Source organism: Peromyscus leucopus, chromosome 13 (assembly GCF_004664715.2).
Source record: "Peromyscus leucopus breed LL Stock chromosome 13, UCI_PerLeu_2.1, whole genome shotgun sequence".
In the NCBI taxonomy this organism is placed as follows: domain Eukaryota; kingdom Metazoa; phylum Chordata; class Mammalia; order Rodentia; family Cricetidae; genus Peromyscus; species Peromyscus leucopus.
Window position 1 is genome coordinate 41,512,782 of NC_051074.1, and position 19,514 is coordinate 41,532,295.

At 43.4% G+C, this 19,514-nt stretch overlaps 1 protein-coding gene across 1 annotated transcript in view; it reads left to right on the top strand.

The window, feature by feature from the left end:
• The first annotated feature begins 5,733 nt into the window (after positions 1–5,733).
• Positions 5,734–19,514, top strand: part of Bard1 (BRCA1 associated RING domain 1) — a 72,100-nt gene continuing 58,319 nt past the window's right edge. The window contains exons 1-2 of the mRNA XM_028870032.2: positions 5,734–6,008; positions 18,883–18,939. Of these exons, the coding sequence (XP_028725865.1) occupies positions 5,869–6,008; positions 18,883–18,939 (197 nt within the window). The 5' untranslated portion in view covers positions 5,734–5,868. The remainder of the gene's footprint in view (positions 6,009–18,882; positions 18,940–19,514) is intronic.

Here is a 19,514-nt window from a genome sequence, read left to right on the forward strand (position 1 = left end):
GACCGAGTTTGTGATCGGGGACTAACTTCTTGAGAGTGCTTCTACGTTCTGGAAAAACTATGTGGTTAGTTTTCTCGTGTTAAAGTCTCATTAAAATGCTTTATGAGCCTTAACAGGAGAGGCTGGGAAGTGACTCCGAGGTAGAATACCTACCTGCCCAGCGTGCACTGGGGTAGAGGTGGGGTCGAGACTCAGATTTGATTTTCATCCACTTCTCCGACTCAAATGGTCGCTTTTGGTTAAGTCACTGAAACTTGTTGGGTCTTTGCAGTGTAGAGGACTACTGAGGTTGAAGAAAAAAGATTGCTGAAAATAAAAACATCTGAGTCAAAACTAACATCTCTGAGCCATACCCTAAATGCTTCTTTTTAGATAGGATTTTGTTTGGCTGGGCTGCTATAACAAAATCGTAGTTTGGGTGATGAAAACGTCAAGAATTTATGACAGCCGGGCAGACAGACATCCGGGGTCACTGTCAGCATGGCCAGGTTCGGGTGAGGGGCTCCCCCACTCTCTGTGCTCTTACATGGTAGAAAGTGAGCAAATTCCTCCTCAAGTGAAGATTATTGTGGTTCCATCAGTCACACAGATGGGAGAAGAAAGACCACCGACCCAAATCATTATGGCCAAACTAATTAAAGCAAGCATTTTTATTTGTGTACACAGGCTGCCTCCCCCTAAGGCAGGGTTTGAGAGCTCAGAATGAGGACATGAGGAAGATTAAGGTTTTTATAGCTCAGGGGTATAGAGTTTCCAAATGGGGGATTTGGAGGGCAAAATAGGTGGGGTTATAGGAACAGAACACAAGCATAACAAGTTAGTCACAATGACCTCCAGAAACACAGAAATGACTGCAAGGTGGTCATAAAATAGTTATAACAAGGTAGTCATAACAACCTTTTGGAACAAACGTAAGTGTTGCAAGATGGTCATAACTTTTTGAAACAAAGACATGGTTGACATGGAACAGACAGTACAGAACCATTTGCAGTTAAGGTTACAGATGGGACACAGCCCAAATCTTGAGAAACAGAGGTTGAATCATAAACAGGAATGAACCTGGTTTGTCTTTACTATCAGATAGCTTTCAAGCCTAAGATGCAGGCTGGTTCATCAGTTCCACTCTCAAAATCTTGCTGAAGATCTCACTAAGTAGCTCCATTGGGCATTGCCTCTAAATGCCATATGATTTGAGGCTAAGGTGTAGCAGGAATCTTAAAAGTTCTTATTAATAAAATCAAACCTGAGGCGAGTTATCGGGGTCCATGCTGGTAGATCAGAGAGACAAACAAGCCACAGCTATCTCACCTTGCCAGTTGCTCAGCTGGTCCTGTTTCCTCAGACTAGAGGCTTCTGAGTCCTCATCCCAATGGCTTTCAGCTGAATTACTGCTCAAAAGCCTGAATGCTTAACCAGCCACATGCTTAACCAGCCCAAATGCTTAAACAGCCAAAAGCCTCTAGTTTCTTGCCCTCACGCCTTATATATCTTCCTGCTTTCTACCACCACTCCCTGGGATTAAAGGCTGGCTTTCTGGGATTAAAGGCGTGTCACCATGCTTGGCTGTTTCCAATGTGGCCTTGAACTCACAGAGATCCAGAGGGATTTCTATCTCTGGAATGCTAGGATTAAAGGTGTGAGTGCCACCATTTTCTAGCCTTTGTATCTAGTGGCTGTCTGTTCTCTGACCCCAGATAAATTTATTAAGGTACACAATATTTTGGGGAATACAATACCACTACATCTCCTCTCTTTTTGTCTAAAATTAAAGAAAGCTTATAACTAATACAAGAAAAACTATCTTCAATAAATATATGCAATATACAGTCAAGATTACATTAACAATGTCTAGTCCATTAACATTTGACAGATCCAGACCAAAAAACTCCATTATATATAGTAACAATGTCCAGTCCAGTAACATCTGATAAACTCAGACGAAAAATTTTCATTACTTATCTTATTTAAAACAAGTAGTTCCTTTTTAAAAGTAGATTCCATAATCTCCCTTTTTATCTTATCATATCCATATTCTTTCTCTTTTCTTTTCATAATAGATTCATTAGTCTACCTTTTGTCATTTTTATATCTTCCCCTTTTTCTTCAGTGTAGATTCAGTGATCTACCTATTTATCCTATTATTTCTTTATCTTTTTTCTCAGAGTAGATTCGATGATCTATCTCATATCTATATTCTCTTTTTATCTTTTTTCTCAGAGTAGATTCAATGATCTATCTCATATCTATATTCTCTTTTTCTTTTTGCTTTCTAGGGGTGAAGATATCTTTAGGGAATCTTGAAAAGAAAATTTTTGGGGTTAATCATCAAGTCCTGTATCATTTGTCCAGTCTCTGCATAATAGGAAAGTTCAGGGCTTGTTTCAAGTCCTTGTTTGAGTAGTCTGTCAGGCTGGATCATCTCAACTAGTCCTCTCGAAATTGTTCTGACCAGTTTGTAGTCCAAAGTTGATTTTTCCACAGTGTTAATCGGCTTAATGGCTTTATCATAGTCCATGTGGAATCATCGTTGTAGGATCCTGTCATCTTTTTGAAGATTTCAAAGTCACTGTTAGGCATGGTCATGGTTTCCTGCGGCTTTTTTTTTTTTTTTTTTTTTTTTTTTTTTTTTTTTTGCCTCCTCTGTGGTTTGGAGCAATCACAGTCTGATAAATGTCTGTCTCTAGGAACCATGAACATTCTACCCTAGAACAGAAAATCTTCACAGCAGTTTCTCCCCACCATTTTTCTTGCCAAACTTTTTCAAACTGACCTTTGCCGATGCTTTCTTGTAACACGATGGTCCTGACAATTCTTCTCTGAACCAGCAGCAGTAAACCCTTCGTCCCAGGTAGCAGCATCACCGCAGTCACCAACATGATGAGAAGGAGCTGGCAACATGGAGCAGTAGCCACTGCTTCCATGGTCCCACCACTGTTTGGGGCTCAGTCTGGGCCAAAGCTTCTCCCAAACCTCCTAGGCCGGCCTCAAACTCGGGATCCTCCTGCCTCTGCCTCCTTCAGCAAATCCTACCGGTGCGCGCCACCACAACCGGCTGAGTGTAGCTTGGGCCTGCGCTGGGGCTCACAAGGCCACAGGCAAACAGCTTTTTCATGAATTCGTAACACGAACGTTGGGCGCCAGATGTAGCAGGAATCTTAAAAGTTCTTATTAATAAAATCAAACCTGAGGCGAGTTATCGGGGTCCATGCTGGTAGATCAGAGAGACAAACAAGCCACAGCTATCTCACCTTGCCAGTTGCTCAGCTGGTCCTGTTTCCTCAGACTAGAGGCTTCTGAGTCCTCATCCCAATGGCTTTCAGCTGAATTACTGCTCAAAAGCCTGAATGCTTAACCAGCCACATGCTTAACCAGCCCAAATGCTTAAACAGCCAAAAGCCTCTAGTTTCTTGCCCTCACGCCTTATATATCTTCCTGCTTTCTACCACCACTCCCTGGGATTAAAGGCTGGCTTTCTGGGATTAAAGGCGTGTCACCATGCTTGGCTGTTTCCAATGTGGCCTTGAACTCACAGAGATCCAGAGGGATTTCTATCTCTGGAATGCTAGGATTAAAGGTGTGAGTGCCACCATTTTCTAGCCTTTGTATCTAGTGGCTGTCTGTTCTCTGACCCCAGATAAATTTATTAAGGTACACAATATTTTGGGGAATACAATACCACTACACTAAGGCTTCAACTCACGAACTTGGGCAGACATAGTGACTCAGTCCCATGTTGTAGTACTCTCTGAGGCTTAAAGCAGATAATTAAGTGAAGCACTTACAATAGACCTGGCTCATATAGTCCACAATTCAAATCTTTAGCTTGACTCAGAGCCCCACACTACACTGGTACTATATTAAGGAACAGGCCAGATGTAGTAGATCTCTGGCCTTTTGGGACTTGGAGAGAGAGGAGAAAACATGCTCATATAAATGTACATGCTACAAAATGTGATGTTGAAGGACCTGGGAGAATCTAAATGGAGGATGAGGAAAATCTTTCAAGGACTGATGATTGAGCTGATCTGGTTAACTTAAGGAGCCCTGGTTAACTTAAGAGGAAAATTCCAGGTTCCAAAGTGAATCTTTGTGTACAAGCCCAGAGGCAGCAAGACAGAGACCTCTGAAGAGTTGAATAAAAGCTCCATGGGACAACATGGCATGTTTCCCAGGTTGGCATAGGCCACCTTATCAGAAAGCAAGGAAATACCGTTAGAGTTTTATTTTTGGTTTTTTGACACAGCGTTTCTCAGTGTAGCCCTGGCTATCTTGGAACCCTGTAGACCAGGTTGGCCTTGAACTCAGAGGTCCGTCTCTGCCTCTGCCTCTGGAGTGCTGAGATTAAAGGCATGCTGCCACCACCAGCCTGCTGACTGAGTTTAATCAGGGTAATGCCAAGATGAATTTTGTGTTTGGCAATGTTTTAGATTGCTTTAGTGAGGCCTAAGGATTGGAGGAGACCTAGGCAGATGTGTGGGTTCCAGAAAGAAGGCTGTAGCAACAATTTTGGGGAAAAAGGCAGTTGGGGATGTTAAGCAGAGAGTAGGTAGATTAAAGTAGGGGGAAAATGCAAGAATGTGTAAATAGGTTGGAAGCCCTGGAGAGGCAAGGCACTGCTCGCCTTGTGCTACTTGTAAAATACTCAGCTCCCCAGGAGGGTTGGGGATATGGCTGGTAGAATGCTTCTAGCATGAAGGGGACTCTAGGCTCAATACAGCGCACGAAACTGGGCATAGTGGTACATTATCTGTAATCCCATATCGCTCACGAGGTGGAGGAGGATCAGAAACTGAGAAGTTCAAGGTAATCCTTAGTTACAGTTTAAGCAAGCTGGGCAAACATCAGACCCTGCTTTAAAAAAAAAAAAAAAAAAAAAAAAACATATCCCGGAGGAAGGTAGACACTCTTTACCAAACAAAAACGTTTTATTCTTTTCATATTGTAAAAGTAAATCCGACTTCTCAGACATGCCCTTGATCAGATATTTACAGCTAGTTAAAACTCGATTGAAACCTTCTTTCTACCGGGTTCTTGTATCTTACAGCAAGAAGGAAAAGAAAACTTGCTTATGTAAAGGGTCGTACTTTCATTGACATGGGTAAAGCTTTTCCAAGTTCAACAGTAGAGGCCATTCTTTGCTGATAGCTTTCTGGGGCCGTGGGTGCCCTTGACTCCAGCTACCCTGGGTAGGTACACAAGCTCAGCTCCGGAAAGAAACCCATGCTGAGCCCCGCTCCTCAAGGCCCCGCCCCTTTGCTTGGCGCTCAGGAAGTTCGAGCGCGTTATGTCCCGCCTCCCGGTGCTTGAGGTCATGATCTCTACCCATGCCTCCTCAACCCGGCCACCAGGGACATTTGCAACATTTCCGCTGTCCGGGACGCAACCCCTGAGGGCGTGGCCTCCAGCCTCTCCCCCTCCGTTTTCGGAACTTGGAGCGCACTCCTGAAACACCGCCCCCAGCCCCAGAGGGCGTGGCCTCCAGCCTCGCCGCTCCGTTTCCGGAACTTGGAGCGCACTTCTGAAACCCCGCCCCCAGTCCCTGAGGGCGTGGCCTCCAGCCCCGCCCCTCCGTTTCTGGAACTTGGAGCGCACTTCTGAAACCCCGCCCCTAGCCCCTGAGGGCGTGGCCTCCAGCCCCGCCCCTCCGTTTCTGGAACTTGGAGCGCACTTCTGAAACCCCGCCCCTAGCCCCTGAGGGCGTGGCCTCAAGCCGCGCCCCCTCCATCCCCGGGAATTTCAGCGCCTTTCGGCGGCCGCCCAGCCCCAGGCGTCCCACGGGCTCCGAACCTCCGCGCGCCCCGGGCTCCGGCGGTGACCAGGGCGGGGTGCGGCACCCGAGCTAAACCTGACCTCCCGCCCTCCGAGGGGATGCTGCGCAGGCCGCCGACGGTCCGCTCCGGGAACAAGCCTTCTCCCGCTCCCGCCATGGAGCCGGCTGTCGCCGGGCCCTGGGCCCACAGCCGCGCGGCGCTCGCCCGCCTGGAGAGCCTGCTGCGCTGCTCCCGCTGGTAAGGACCGGCCTCGCGCCCTGGTGTCGCCTGGCCCTCCGGGACCCGTTCCTGTCTCTTCCGAGCGGCCTCCCAGCCACTCGGCCGCAAACTTGGGTTCAAACGGCGCTTTTCGAATTTTCGCGGGAGAACAGCCTTGGGGGCGTGGCCTGAAGGAACTCCGCTCGCTGGCCCCTCCCCGAAGGCGACGCTCCGAGCTGGGTGGGGCTAAGGCTTGGAGGGGAGGGGAGGGGAGGGGAGGGGTCCTTGGGTCGGAGTGCCCAGGGAAGGTGGTCCCCTGGTTCCGAGCCACCACTGCCCCTTTGAGGCTGACCTTTTGGACCTTTTCCTAGTAGCATCCTCGGTGTGGGGCAGAGTAGGCGGGCGGCATGGATGGTGACCTGGTTAGGGGTAGTTTGACCACGGCAGTGGGATGGCCATCGCAATTTTCCCTTAGTTTGATGGGTGGAGAGATGATGGCACTGGACCACTGATCTCCACCACGCCCTGTCAAGGATTTTATTCTGTCCAAAATACTCATCTTGTGTGGCACTTCCTTACCTGTAGCAGTTTGTCGAATATGACCCAGGAAGTGACCCTCTTTTTCCCATTTTTCTCTTTTGGCAGTAGTGAATGTTGAACCTCTAGCCTCTAGCACTCAAATTACTGTAGTGTTAAACAGCACCTTTTTTTTTTTTTCAAGTAAGAATTAACTGACAGCGAGTTTTTCACTCATATTATTATTATTATTTACAAAATCTTAGAATCTGAAAGAATGTCAATACAGTCCTTAGAAAATTGGCATGAAGACATTTCTTAGCATGAAGACATGCTAAGCTGTGCTTATGTTTTCCTGAAGTATATGGGTCATCCTTCTGGGTGTTGACATTATCTGAAACTGTACTAATTGCAATAGCTGAAGCCAATGAGGGCGCACACTTTATATTTATTATTTATTTATTAATTTATTTTTGGTCTTGGTGGCGCACACTTTCAATAGTGGAATCAAAGGTGGACGCTGGGATGGCAATGACATTTCACTTAGGGTGTGTCAGAGCACTTGAGTTCAGGTTCCAGCCACATCTTTGGTCTTTCTGTACCTCAGTCGTAATGATTTGCTCATTCGTGTGTTATTTTGTGAATAATCAATATTTGTGGCACACAAGTCGTACCATGGTGACAGTGTTCTGAATATCAGCAAAGCAGACAAACACCCCGTTTCTGTCACTCTGTCTCAGGGATCCCAAACCTTCTATTTGGGAGAGAAGACTAAATGTAATTATACCTGTAGATTGTTCCCTGTGATGAATATCATAAACGGTTACAAAAAACGTGATGTTAAAGTGATTTAGTCCATTGGCTGAACCATTTGGAAAAGACTAATTAGGTAAAGTATATTAATAATCTGTAGATTGTCCTAAAATTGAAAAAGTTTTCCTTTTTACCACCTGCCAACTATTTCTTTATCATCTAAATTAAGTGAACTTAACATGAGAGCCACCAGCCTGAAGATAGACAGCAGTAGTTAGGCCCAGACTTTAATATAGCACATCTAGTTGTCCAGAGAATATTGGATTTCTTTTTTTTTTTTTTTTTTTTTTTTTTTTAGTATTTGAGCCTCAGGTAGATGAACTAAATTTAACTATTAGATGATATAATTTCATAGAGGGCCTTGAGTTAATGTTTTCCTGTGAAGTGTCAGCAAATACTACTTAGATTTTGCAGCCACAAATAGTCCATTTTCTTTCTTTCTTTCTTTAAAAGGGTTAAAACAGTGCTTGTGCCTTTAAGCTCTCTGGAGGCAGTTACAATCAGATGGCTCTCTTGAGTTTCTAGCCAGCCTTGTCTACATAAAGTTCCAGGCCAGCCAGGGCTACATAGTGAGACCCGGTCTCAAAAACCAAATCAAAACAAAAATATAAAAGCGTTCTTTGTTTGTTTGAGGGTTATAGAAAAGCAGGCTGCTGGCTTGATTTGGACTAGAGATAACTTTCCAAACTTAGTTTTGTATTGTTTTTTTTTCTGTTGATACTTGGTATGTAAGCCTAGGCTAGGCTGGAAGGTATTATATACCCATGCTGTCCTTAAATTCAGTGATCTCCAGCTGTAGCCTCCTTAACATTAGGATCAGCTATAGCCTCCTTAGCATTAGGATTATAGATGTATGCCACCAGGCCCAGCTTCAGACTCAGTTTTAACAAAGGAAACTTAAGTTGAAAGAGCCTTTGAGCACCGGGCGGTGGTGGCGCATGCCTTTAATCCCAGCACTCAGGAGGCAGAGCCAGGCGGGTCTCTGTGAGTTCAAGGCCCAGCCTGGGCTACAGAGTGAGTTCCAAGAAAGGTGCAAAGCTACGCAGAGAAATCCTGTCTTGAAAAACAAAAACAAACAAAAAAAAAAAAAACCAAAAAAAAAAAAAGAGCCTTTGAGCATACAGTTTTACATTGCACAGAAAATGATTTCTGTCACATTGGGAGTGCTTTTCTTTTCCCCTTTCACTGTCTGTCAAGCTCTCTCTGCCTCTCCCTTCCCTCCTACTTGCTAGAAAAGAGCTACCCAGGATGGTCTGCTGCTTGCTTCGGCTCATCATCATCCGGAGTGTCATGTTATTTGAAATTGTGTGTGTCCTTTTACAGAGCTTCAGAGTCCTCCCCGGTAGGCTGGCGGTTACCCCGATTACCCTCACATTCAGCTTGCAGCTGTCATCTCTCTTGCTGCTCCCAGCTGTCACCTGTCTTGTGTAGCACATTGGATCTGTTTTGTAGCAAGCAAGACTTGCTCTTACAGTGGATTGGCTACATTACAGGGCATCCTTTCCTGACCTTTAACATGACTCTGGCTTCAAGGGAAAGCTGGTGAAAGTGTCCAAGAGGCCAGATGTGACATTTATTTCAGACCAAGGCTCACAATGAAACAGAAGCTATTTAAAGACTGGGGGAAAGCAGACCGGAAGACCTTATTATTTGAGGGGCTGGCAGAAAGCAGAGTAACTAGTGTGTTCCTGAAGGAAGCAGGAAATGCATGTAGGAGCTGCCCTGTCAAAACTCCAGGTCTTCCCTGGTGCTCTTTTGTGAATTAAAATTAATTAGGTACTTCCTGGCATAGTTTTTGGGGTAGGGAGGGTTGGGCTTTTTATGCCAATTGTATTTTGAGCTTTTTATATCATTTTAGAGAAGATTAAATGTAATCCTAACTTTGAAGATAGTTGATTTTCTTTGATCAAGTTATCCCTTATTTAAAAGACAATTCATTTTACATGATATATACGTATCTATGTGTGTTCATGAACATGTGTCTTTTGAGGTATTCTTGCTCTGTGGTTCAAACTGTCTTGGTACTCACTGTGTAGCCCAGGGTGGCCTTAGGCACATAGTGATCCTCCTGACTTAGCCACCTAAATTCAATGATTATAGATGTGAACTTGGCTTTTTTTTTTTTTTTTTTTTTAATGTCTTTTGGCGGGGATTTAGAGATATAGGATCTTGCTCTGCAGTCCATGTGGGCTTTAAATTTAAATTTGGGATCCTCCTACCTCAGCCTTGAGAGTGCTGGGACCACAGCATTATACTTGGGTTCTAGGGGCTGGGTAGGTTTTTCAGTGGTTAAAGTGTTTGCTGTACAAGCATGAGAATCTGAATTCAGATCCCCAGCTTCCACATAAAGGTGAGGCTGGGTGTGCACACATGTAACCTCAATGTGGGGGGTGGAGGGAGACAGTATGGCTGAAATAGTTATCTCTAGGTTAAGTAAGATTGTCTCAAAAAAATTAGGTGAAATGATTGAGGATGATATCCTAGCATTAGCCTACACATGCATATATCACACATGTCTATACCATGCCTACAAGTAAGTATACATACAAATAAAGGAGATAGATAGACACATGCCAGGCCAGCCCAGCCCAGCCCAGCTTCAGATCCTGGGTCAGTGTTATTACTCTTTGTTTATTCATTGTTTACTTAATAAGATTACCTGTTTTATACTAAATGGTAGATGAATGTTCCTAAAATAAAGCACAGATTGCCTGACTCTAGCATTTAGCTCTTGCCTTTCTTTAGGAGTTTTGATTCTTCAGAGTGATTCTTACAGGCCAGTGATCCTTAAGTAGGATGATTGCTCCCTCTGGTTTGCTGTGGCTCTGGTTGGCTATTCATTAGAACAAGAAATCACTGAGGCATAGTAGTGGCAATGCATTTTCTACCCGGAAGGCATATGTGCTCAATTTGAAGGAGAGTAAGGGACACACACAGTTCAGGGTAATTGATGGTGAAGGCCCAAAAGATGTAGAGGAATGAACTTGGCTTTGGTCTGTACAGCAGAGGCAAGCCATGGGCTTGCACTTGTGCCGTTGAGATGTGGGTAGATGTTTATTAATAGAACCATTGGTCACCGTGGTGGGGGTGGAGATATGATTGTGTGCCAAAAATGGGAGTGGGTGAGATGGTCTAGGAGTTAAGACCAGTTGGATCTTGAGGGATAAGTAGCCCAACAACAAAGTGTTCATTTAGTTTACATAATTAATGTTCTAGTTTGCTTCCCTGTGGTTGTGATTAACACCATGACCAAAAGCAATTTGGGGAGAAAAGGATTTATTCCAGCTTATATTTCTAGGTAAGGGTCAATCACCAAGGGAGACCATGGCCGGAACTCAAGACAGGAAACTGGAAGTGGGAACTGAAGCAGAAACTATGGAATACTGCCTGCTCTCTAACCAGAGTTCAGCTGGCTTACTTATTCAGCCCAGGCCCAAGCCCACAGTGGCCTGGGCTCTCCACATCAATTGTCAATCAGCACAATAGCCAATCTGATAAGGCAGTTTTTCAATTGAAGTTCCCTTGACCCAAGTTAACTCAAGGTTGTATCTAATTGACAATTAAAAAAATGAACCAGCACAGCTGACTTCCTAAAGAAAGCTATTCCTGTGGCCTCCTAGAATTCTGGTGTCCGTAGCTATCCAATGATGAACAGAAATGAACTGGCTTTTAAAGCTGTCTCCAGTGTACAGATTTCATAATTGTCAGCATTGTGTAAAGCCTTTAATAAAAATGGAACATCTATGTAAAAAGGGTACAGATGGTGTCCAGCTTGCACCATATCCTCCAGTCTAGAAATCATTTATTCATGGAATTTATGTGTTACTTTACTTATTAGCTTGATAATCTGCCTCCTTCAGTTATGGTATAGTTCTCATAAAGGTAGGTTCACATTTTTAGCCACAGTGCCAGATATAAAATAATGAATGAAAAAACATTAGGTTAAGTAGGTCCCACTTTCAAAGTGGTGATACCAAGATGACCTACTTAATTCATCAAGAGCACAAGAGAATTCTGCATTGGTTTCTAGTGTTAATTACCAATACTGAGCAGTGGTTAAGGCCTCAAGGCAGCTGTCCATGTAGGTCAGTCTGACTTCTGAGATTCAGAGTCGAAACGACCATATATGCGGTCCCTGTCTGGCTGAGGAAGGGCCCAGCTGCTGTTGTATAGGGCTTGTGACTTCTAGAGAAATTTATCAGATACATGGGACGCCTTTCTTTAATTTTGAGACAGGGCCTCATTATGTTGCTTAGGTTGGTCTCAAACTCACAGATTCTCACTCCTCAGCCTCCCTAGTGGCGGGATGGCCGGGGCATGTCACCGAGTGCAGCTGTATGCCCCCTTTTCTGTCCCCTATACCACAAGCCAAAGTGTTACTGGTAAGCAGGTTTGGGCTCAGAGGAGACATCAGAGCGTGACAATGGACACATGCAAGAGTTACTTACACGTGATTGAAGTCTATTTCTAGAAATGAGGAGGGAAGAAAGGAACGCCGAAGTGTGAGCCTTGAAATCCAGCATTCGAATGGCAGATGAAAGGGATGAAACTTTAAAGGACAGCCAGGGCAGCAGCTGCTTAGATGCTGTCTTTCTTTGGAGGACAGGGAATGGAAGACAGACACGACACTGCTCGGTCAGGTCTACCTGACACTCACTGGGGCTTGTATAGAGATTCTCCTAGGATAGGATCTACTATAATTAGTCATTACTGAAATTCTGTTGTGCATTTACTTTTGGGATAATTGTCTCATTCATTCAACAATTGTGGACACTAAGCAATTAAATACAAATTTAAAGTTTTCCCACGTGATTTACCTGAATCTGACATAAAATCATCACAAAGAGACTCCGGCCAGGGAAGCAGATCAGTGCCTTGCTCAGCCATCATCAGAGAAGCTTCCTCCTGCAGCAGATGGGAACAAAGACATACAGAGAGCCACAACGAGACAATATTCAGAGAGGAGACACCTGGGAACACTCAGCCCAAAATGGGATGTCTCCATCAAATCCCTCCTCTCAGGGCACAGAAAACCCTGAGGAAGAGGAGACAGAAAGAAAGAAAGAGCCAGAGGGGATGGAGGACACCAAGAAAACAAGGCCTCTGAATCAACATGAGCAGAGCTCATATGAACTCACAGAGACTGAAGCGGTATTCATCAGGCCTGTACGGGTCTGCACCTGGTGCTTGTAGTATTATGGCTTCCAGTTCTGTTTTTGTGGGATTCCTGGGTGGGAATGAGTGGTCTCTCCATCTGTATCTTTCCCTTACACCATTTCTTGGGTTCTTTACCTTCTGGTTGTTTGTTTTGGCCTATTCTGATCTGTCCGTTTTTGTTTTATTTTATCATCCTGTAGAAGTCTGCTTGTCTCTAATGAGAGACAGAGAAGGGGTGGGATCTGGGTGAGGGGGTAGGGTGGGGAGGAACTGGGAGGAAGAGTAGAGGGAGGGGAAATTGTAATCAGGGTATATTATGTGAGAAAGAAATCTCTCACGAATAAAAGGAAAGAAATAGTCGTAAAGAATAGTATGCTTAGTTGGGCATGATGGCTCCTGCACTTGGGAGGCAGAAGCAAGAGCATTATGAGTTGAGATTAGCTTGAACTGTATGGGAAGAATGTCTCAAACAAACAGACATAAAGCCCAAACCAAACGAATAAGGTATAGTTCATTTACCTTTTGCCTTACTCACCAAAGATGTCTCTTCTTCTCTTAAAGGGACATGTAGCAAATGGCTTAATTGGCTTGGAAAATTTGTACAATTTCTTGTTAAATACACTGATCTACAACTTAAAAATACCTTGAGGATACGCTAACATGTAAGAGCACTGGAGGCCTTGTTCCATCTAAAATTAACTAGTAATTGGTACCTCATGGGAGTTTGGGGGAGCCGTTTAGTTAAACCCTTCAGCTTCATTAGTATAATCTCAATTGAATTCAATTTTCCTTTGTAAAGAAAATTTTGTCAGTAGGATTTTTGTAGACTTGCTTGTTCTCCCTGTTTAGGTCTTTAAGTTATAATGCATAGGTTACTCTGATCTTCTCATATCCTCTGTAGAGAAGTGTGAGTGTAGTTGAGAGTTGTAAAGCTGAGTTTTTAAGAGGTGTGGAGTTTTTTTTGAAAGATCTCCTTATCAAGTAAGTGTTTTTCTGCAGTTTTTCCTTTGCAGTGTATTTCTATATCATGGAAAAGGGGGTAAAGGTAGAGTGATGGATTTTTGCACAACGTCTTCCATTTGCTTCATCGTCTGAGGGTTATTGAGATCAATGCTAGGTGGGTAAAAGGGACTAGGGACTTAAAAAAGAAAAGGTCTCATGTGAAAGGCTGTAGTCTATTTGGAGAAAAGGAAATGAGAATTGGCAGGTAAAGTAAAAGCCTCTGTTTTCAGCATTAAATTCCAGAGCCCCAATTAGATGCCATTGCTGCTCTTTGGAACTTGAGAACATTTTATTTCTCCCTTCGGTCTTATGTTACTTTGTTTATACAACCCCCCACTAGATTGCAAGCCCCTTAGGAAAGAATGGCAGAGTCAGTTTAGTGTTCTTCACCTGCCTGGTAATTGCCTGCAGTCCTGGGATGGACCTGAAATCCACGAAGTTCTCTGCTTATTTGTGTAGTGTCTTTTTTGTGTGTTCCTGTATAGTGTTTGGGTAGTGTGTTGAGTGTATTAGATGCTCATATTTGTTGCATAGAAGGAAGTATATTTTAGACTTGGAGAACAGTTCAGTCAGAGTTGTGGGGCTGGAGCTGGATAGAGGATATGTGGGAATTGTCAGTGACACTGGCCCAACCACAGCAGAGCTTCTGCTGGAGAAGAACAAGAAGGGTCCTACTGCATGGCTTTGCTGTTTCCAGATTCTGAAGGGCACTGTCATGGTAAAATGTTTAATTTAAGATAACACTCCTGAAGGAGTGAGTGGCAGATAAGGTTGATCCTTGATTGTCTGGTAACTGAACATTCTCAGTTGCTTGTGTATCCTTTAAGAGATCCTCTGTGTGTGCCTCCATATGAGATGATACTGTACATGAAGTAAGTAGTACAGGAAGTAATGGCTTAGCCATTGCCTCACTGCTAAAGACTTAAGTTGCTTGTAGTCTTTTTAGTAACACTCAGTGCTGGATTCTTTTTACCAGATTTTAAAGGCCTATGCATGAACATAAGGTAAAAGCCTGTAGTGAATACATTGTTTATCTCATTGCTCCTGAGGTCCATAGTTTGGGTTCAATTCATTTTTTACCTCTAGGTTTTCAAATAACATTTATATCACCATTTCTAGGTTGTTTTCTAGTTTAGATGCTATTTCCTTCCTTCTTACTCTCAAAGCTGAATTTTCTTATTCTGTATTAACCTTGTACTGTAGAAGGTGACTGACTGGGTGTAACACTCACCATTATTAATTAAGTCTTCACTATTCTGTCACACCTCTTACAACCTTTGAAAAGTCCTATGTGCCAGTTTCTTTTTAAACAATATATATGACATTTTAATTGGATTTCCTTTTCATATTTTGAAATTTCAAATAGGTTTGTCCTGGGGCCTTTAAAGCAGCAAAGACGTCTTACTTTTTAAACATCTATCTTTAGTTTTGAGGGCTTCATACATGTATATAATGAAATATGATCATAGTTATCCCGTTTCCCCCTCTAGTTCCTCCTATACTCTCCCAGCCCACCCTGCTCCAACAGCTCTTGAAATTTCCTTCAACCTGTTAAGTCCTCTTCGTGCTGCCCTGTGTGTGTGTGTGTATGGGGGGGGGCTGTCCACTGGAGCATGGGAAACCTCCCAGGACCACACCCTCAAAATGATTCCTTCTCCTCTCCTTGGCAAGTCTGTGGATCTCCTTAGTAAGGCTTGCACCTGGAGATCACTACCTCATCTGTGCTTTGGCTGTCTTGATCTTGTGTGGGTTTAGTGTATTGTTTAAGTTTCTGAAGCTTTTAAAGACTTAACCAGATAATGTTTGCTGTTTTGAAGTTTCATTTACAAGTATTTATTATACTCAACAGAAATTCCTGCAGCTTGAATAATTGAGTTAAAGTTGTGTGCATTTAAGATTTTGGTTAGTATCTCTTAGTTGTAAGATAAAATTTTTCATTCTTGGTATCTTATTAACCAAAAGTCTGGCTTTGACATAGATGAACCTCTGCAGTGTCTACCTTGTACCTCCTCTTGAAGTTGGCCTGCCTTCTCTCAATTTGGCCATCACATTTCCCTCACTGCTCTTCTCCCCAGAACCCACACAGAACTCACTCACAATTGCCATGTCTTTTCATTTGTTAAAAAAGCCAGCCTGCCCCACTAATTAGAATAGTTCTACTGATCAGTTACTCATAGATATCATGCCACTGCTAATCACATGGTAACATATCATTGCCAGGGTGAAAGGGAAGAACTATAGAAAAGGTTCAGAGTTATCTTAGCAAGGAAATGGGAGGCTTAGAAACAGAACGCAGACTTAGTGGTACCAGAGGAAGCCAGGAGGCTGTGGACTGACTGCATTGCGGAGATCTGCTGCCGTGGAGGGTAGGAGGCAGAGCAGCTCAGGCAGGGAGAGGTGCTGTGAGAAGATGAAGATGCAGTGGAAGGAGAGGCTTCAGGAAGGAGATGAGGTCAGTGTAACATCACAGGGAAGTCAGGGAGGAGAAAGAAGCAACACCCTCCCTCGGGAGAGCTTCGTTGAGGTACGAGCCAGAGCTAAGATGGTAAGAACCGGATTTACTGGTGGAGCACTTAGTTCATTTGGGGGAGATGGTAGAATGGGCGTTGGGGGCCAAGTGCAGGGTTTTTTCAGGTTGAAGGGGGGGTTACCTGGATTAAGTTTTCTCTTGCTGTGAAAAGGCACTTTGGCTACAGCTACTCTTACAAAGGAAAAGATTTAATTGGGGTGGCTTACAGTTTCAGAGGTTTAGTCCATTATCATCATGGGGTGGGGACAGGACATGGCAGTATGCAGGCAGACATGGTGCTGGAGAAGGAGCTGAGAGTTCTACATCTTGATCTGTAGGCAACAGGAAGTAAACTATGTCACTGGGCTTACCTTGAGCTTAGGAGACCTCAAAACTCACCCCCACTTCCTCCAACAAGGCCACACCCACTCCAACAAACTGCACCTCCTAATACGCCACTCCCTATGGAGGCCATTTTCTTTCAAACCGCCACATTACCTGTGTATGCTTACATGTGAGTGAAAGAAAGGTGATTCAACCCGTGATGGCCACAAACTTTAATCAGCTATGGGAGCTTGAGAGTAGCCCATCTCAGGAATGAAGAATACCCGAGGAAGGGCTTCTGCCCTGAGACCAGAGGAAGAGATGAGGCTATGAAACAGGTAGCAGGGCGTCTAGATGGTCACAGTTTCATACCGTGGGAGGGACTTCGGAGCACAGGCAGCTTTGAATAACCATGTAGTCATCGCTTAGCTTTTTACTTACTGATCATCTCATCATTCTGGAGATATAAAGAATACTACTTTTTAGAGACGTATTTTTTCCTCTTTTTCTCCTGTTCATTTTGGATAGAGTCCCATTTTTTTAGGCCAAGATGGCTGGGAACTCGTTGTGTAGCATAAGCTGTCCTAGACCTAGGATTCTCCTACTTCCGCTTTCTGAGTGTGGAGAATTAGGTGTGCACACCACGTCAACCACCCTCCCCCACCCTTTGTGTTTGGAGACAGGGTTTCTCTGTGTAGCCCTGGCTGTCATAGAACTCACTCTGTAGATCAGGCTGGCCTTGAACTCACAGAGATCCGCCTGCCTCTGCCTCCCGAGTACTGGGATTAAAGGCGTGCACTGCCACCACCCTGGGCTTCCTTCAGTTTTTATTGTGGTATCCAGAGCCTGAGCAAATAAGGCAGAGAACCCCGGGCCTATCTAGCATTCTGAACTTACATTCACGAGTATCTTATGCCAGTGGCAAAAGTGGCTCTGAATCATTAAACCTTGTAGTCTGGACTGAATAGGGAATCCAGTGAACTACAAAGATGGTCAGTTTTCACTCTAGATAGAGAGCAGATGGGTTTGGCTAGGATGATGCAATATGAAATACACAGAAAAGGTATAGGAAGTCTATATTGTAGGGGACCAAGTAGAATTAGCCCTTAATTATGAATGAAGTGGTTAGTTTTGGTAGTTAATATAATACAAATTATAGAAGCCACATGAATACTGGTTATAATGATCTAATTGCCAGGGTTGGGTCACCAAACTCATTTTGTCAATCTATCCTGTGTAGTGTGGTCGAAAAATGAGATTTTGTGAGTTTTTGAAAGGAATGGGTTTTATAATGTCAGCGAGCAGCATTTTTAGTAGCTTGAGAATGACGGGGCTGTACTCTCTCTTCATAGCCTCTTCTTGAAAGCTCCATTTCACCTTAATGTTCATATCTATTAAAATGTGCAATGTGAAACGTTTGATCTTTGCAGAAATGTGGAGAACTGTGTTTCACTGATATGTGGTTTGTGTTCAGAGGTAATTGGATAATAATGGTGTAAACACCTAAAGGTCTTGGGGTTGGTATAATAAGCCAAGTGCAGGAAGTGGTTGTCCTTTAAAGGCTTTACTTGTGTGCTGTGCTCTTGACGCATTACCCCGCTGAGTGTCAAGGCTTAGCATATACACATTGGAATTGAAATGTACCGTATACAGAAGGCTAGTGTTAGTGGAAGAAAATTTTCATAGAACGTGTATGAGTTGGTTGTAATGAAATTGTGGGTAAGATGCTTGAATTCATGAGAATAATGTAGTTAAAATTAGGGTTTTGATTATGAAGTATGTAGTGAATATTTCTGAATTACAGGGGTCGCAGAGTGGGCCTATAAATACAATAAGAGCCTGTCCTTTCCCAGGACTTTGAGAGGCAGCAGGCATTCTGATGGACAGTACTGGGGAGGTTTTGCTTTGGCCTCACTTCTCTCAATGTATTGACTCTCCTTCAGTCTGAAGACTGCCAGCTTGAATTGTGTCTGGAATTGTTTAAACAGTCAACTAGCTGTGGACTGAAAGAATGATCATATTTGGTCAAAACTTCTATAAAAAGTAGATGGCTCCTTAGTAGTAAACAATTAGGTTTTGTTTGTTTGTTGTTTTTAAATGGGAAGCCAAGTATTATTATGGTCAAGGTGTCCCAATGCCCTAGTTTTTTGGGATAGTTCTAGTTTGTATCCCTTGTCTCAACATTTTATCCAGTTAAGCAACCCTCTTCACTCTGAGAAATGCTCTCATTTGGATGGCAGGCCACATTTTGAGATTTATGGGTTTCACTTCAAGTCAGTCAGGGTAGATGTACCTTAGCTGTTGAAAGAGGAAGTTTAGGGGTGCTTGAATACTGATCCCTTTCTCTCACCTCTCAACAGATGAATTATAAAAAGAACTCAGACTTGTCATGACATTGATATTTGCTATTTGAATACAGCAAGTATGTCCGTGGGGTATATAACCAGCAGAATTAAAGCCTTTGCAATAAATGTATCCTTAATATTTTCTGCTTTGATAAAGAGAGAAATGATAGTGTGGGGTCTTGGGTTTGTAACATATTGGGAATGAAATGTTTATGTAGCAATAACTTATCTTCCTTTCTTCAATCAGCACTAATATTCTGAAGGAGCCCGTGTGCTTAGGAGGATGTGAGCACATCTTCTGTAGGTGAGTGGTTAGAGCCTGACGTCCACTCTGATGTATATCATGGTGTCTATCTTGATGTCCACTCTGATGTAATCATGATGTCTGTCTTGATGTCCACTCTGATGTAATCATGATGTCTGTCTTGATGTCCACTCTGATGTAATCATGATGTCTGTCTTGATGTCCACTCTGATGTAATCATGATGTCTGTCTTGATGTCCACTCTGATGTAATCATGGTGTCTGTCTTGATGTCCACTCTGATGTAATCATGGTGTCTGTCTTGATGTCCACTCTGATGTATATCATGGTGTCTGTCTTGATGTGAACTGTTGTAATCATGATGTCTGTCTTGACGTCCACTCTGATGTAATCATGGTGTCTGTCTTGATGTCCACTCTGATGTAATCATGTCTGCCTTGAGTGCACTCTGATGTAATCGTGATGTCTGTGTATTACCTTGAGTTGAGATTTAGAACTGTTTTCATTTACAAATAAGAATTAATGCTCAGAGGGGAATGTCTAGCGTTCCAACGGAAGTAGCTCTGCTAAGGTTTTAAAAAAACCTCAATGCCTTTGACATAATTCTGACATGTC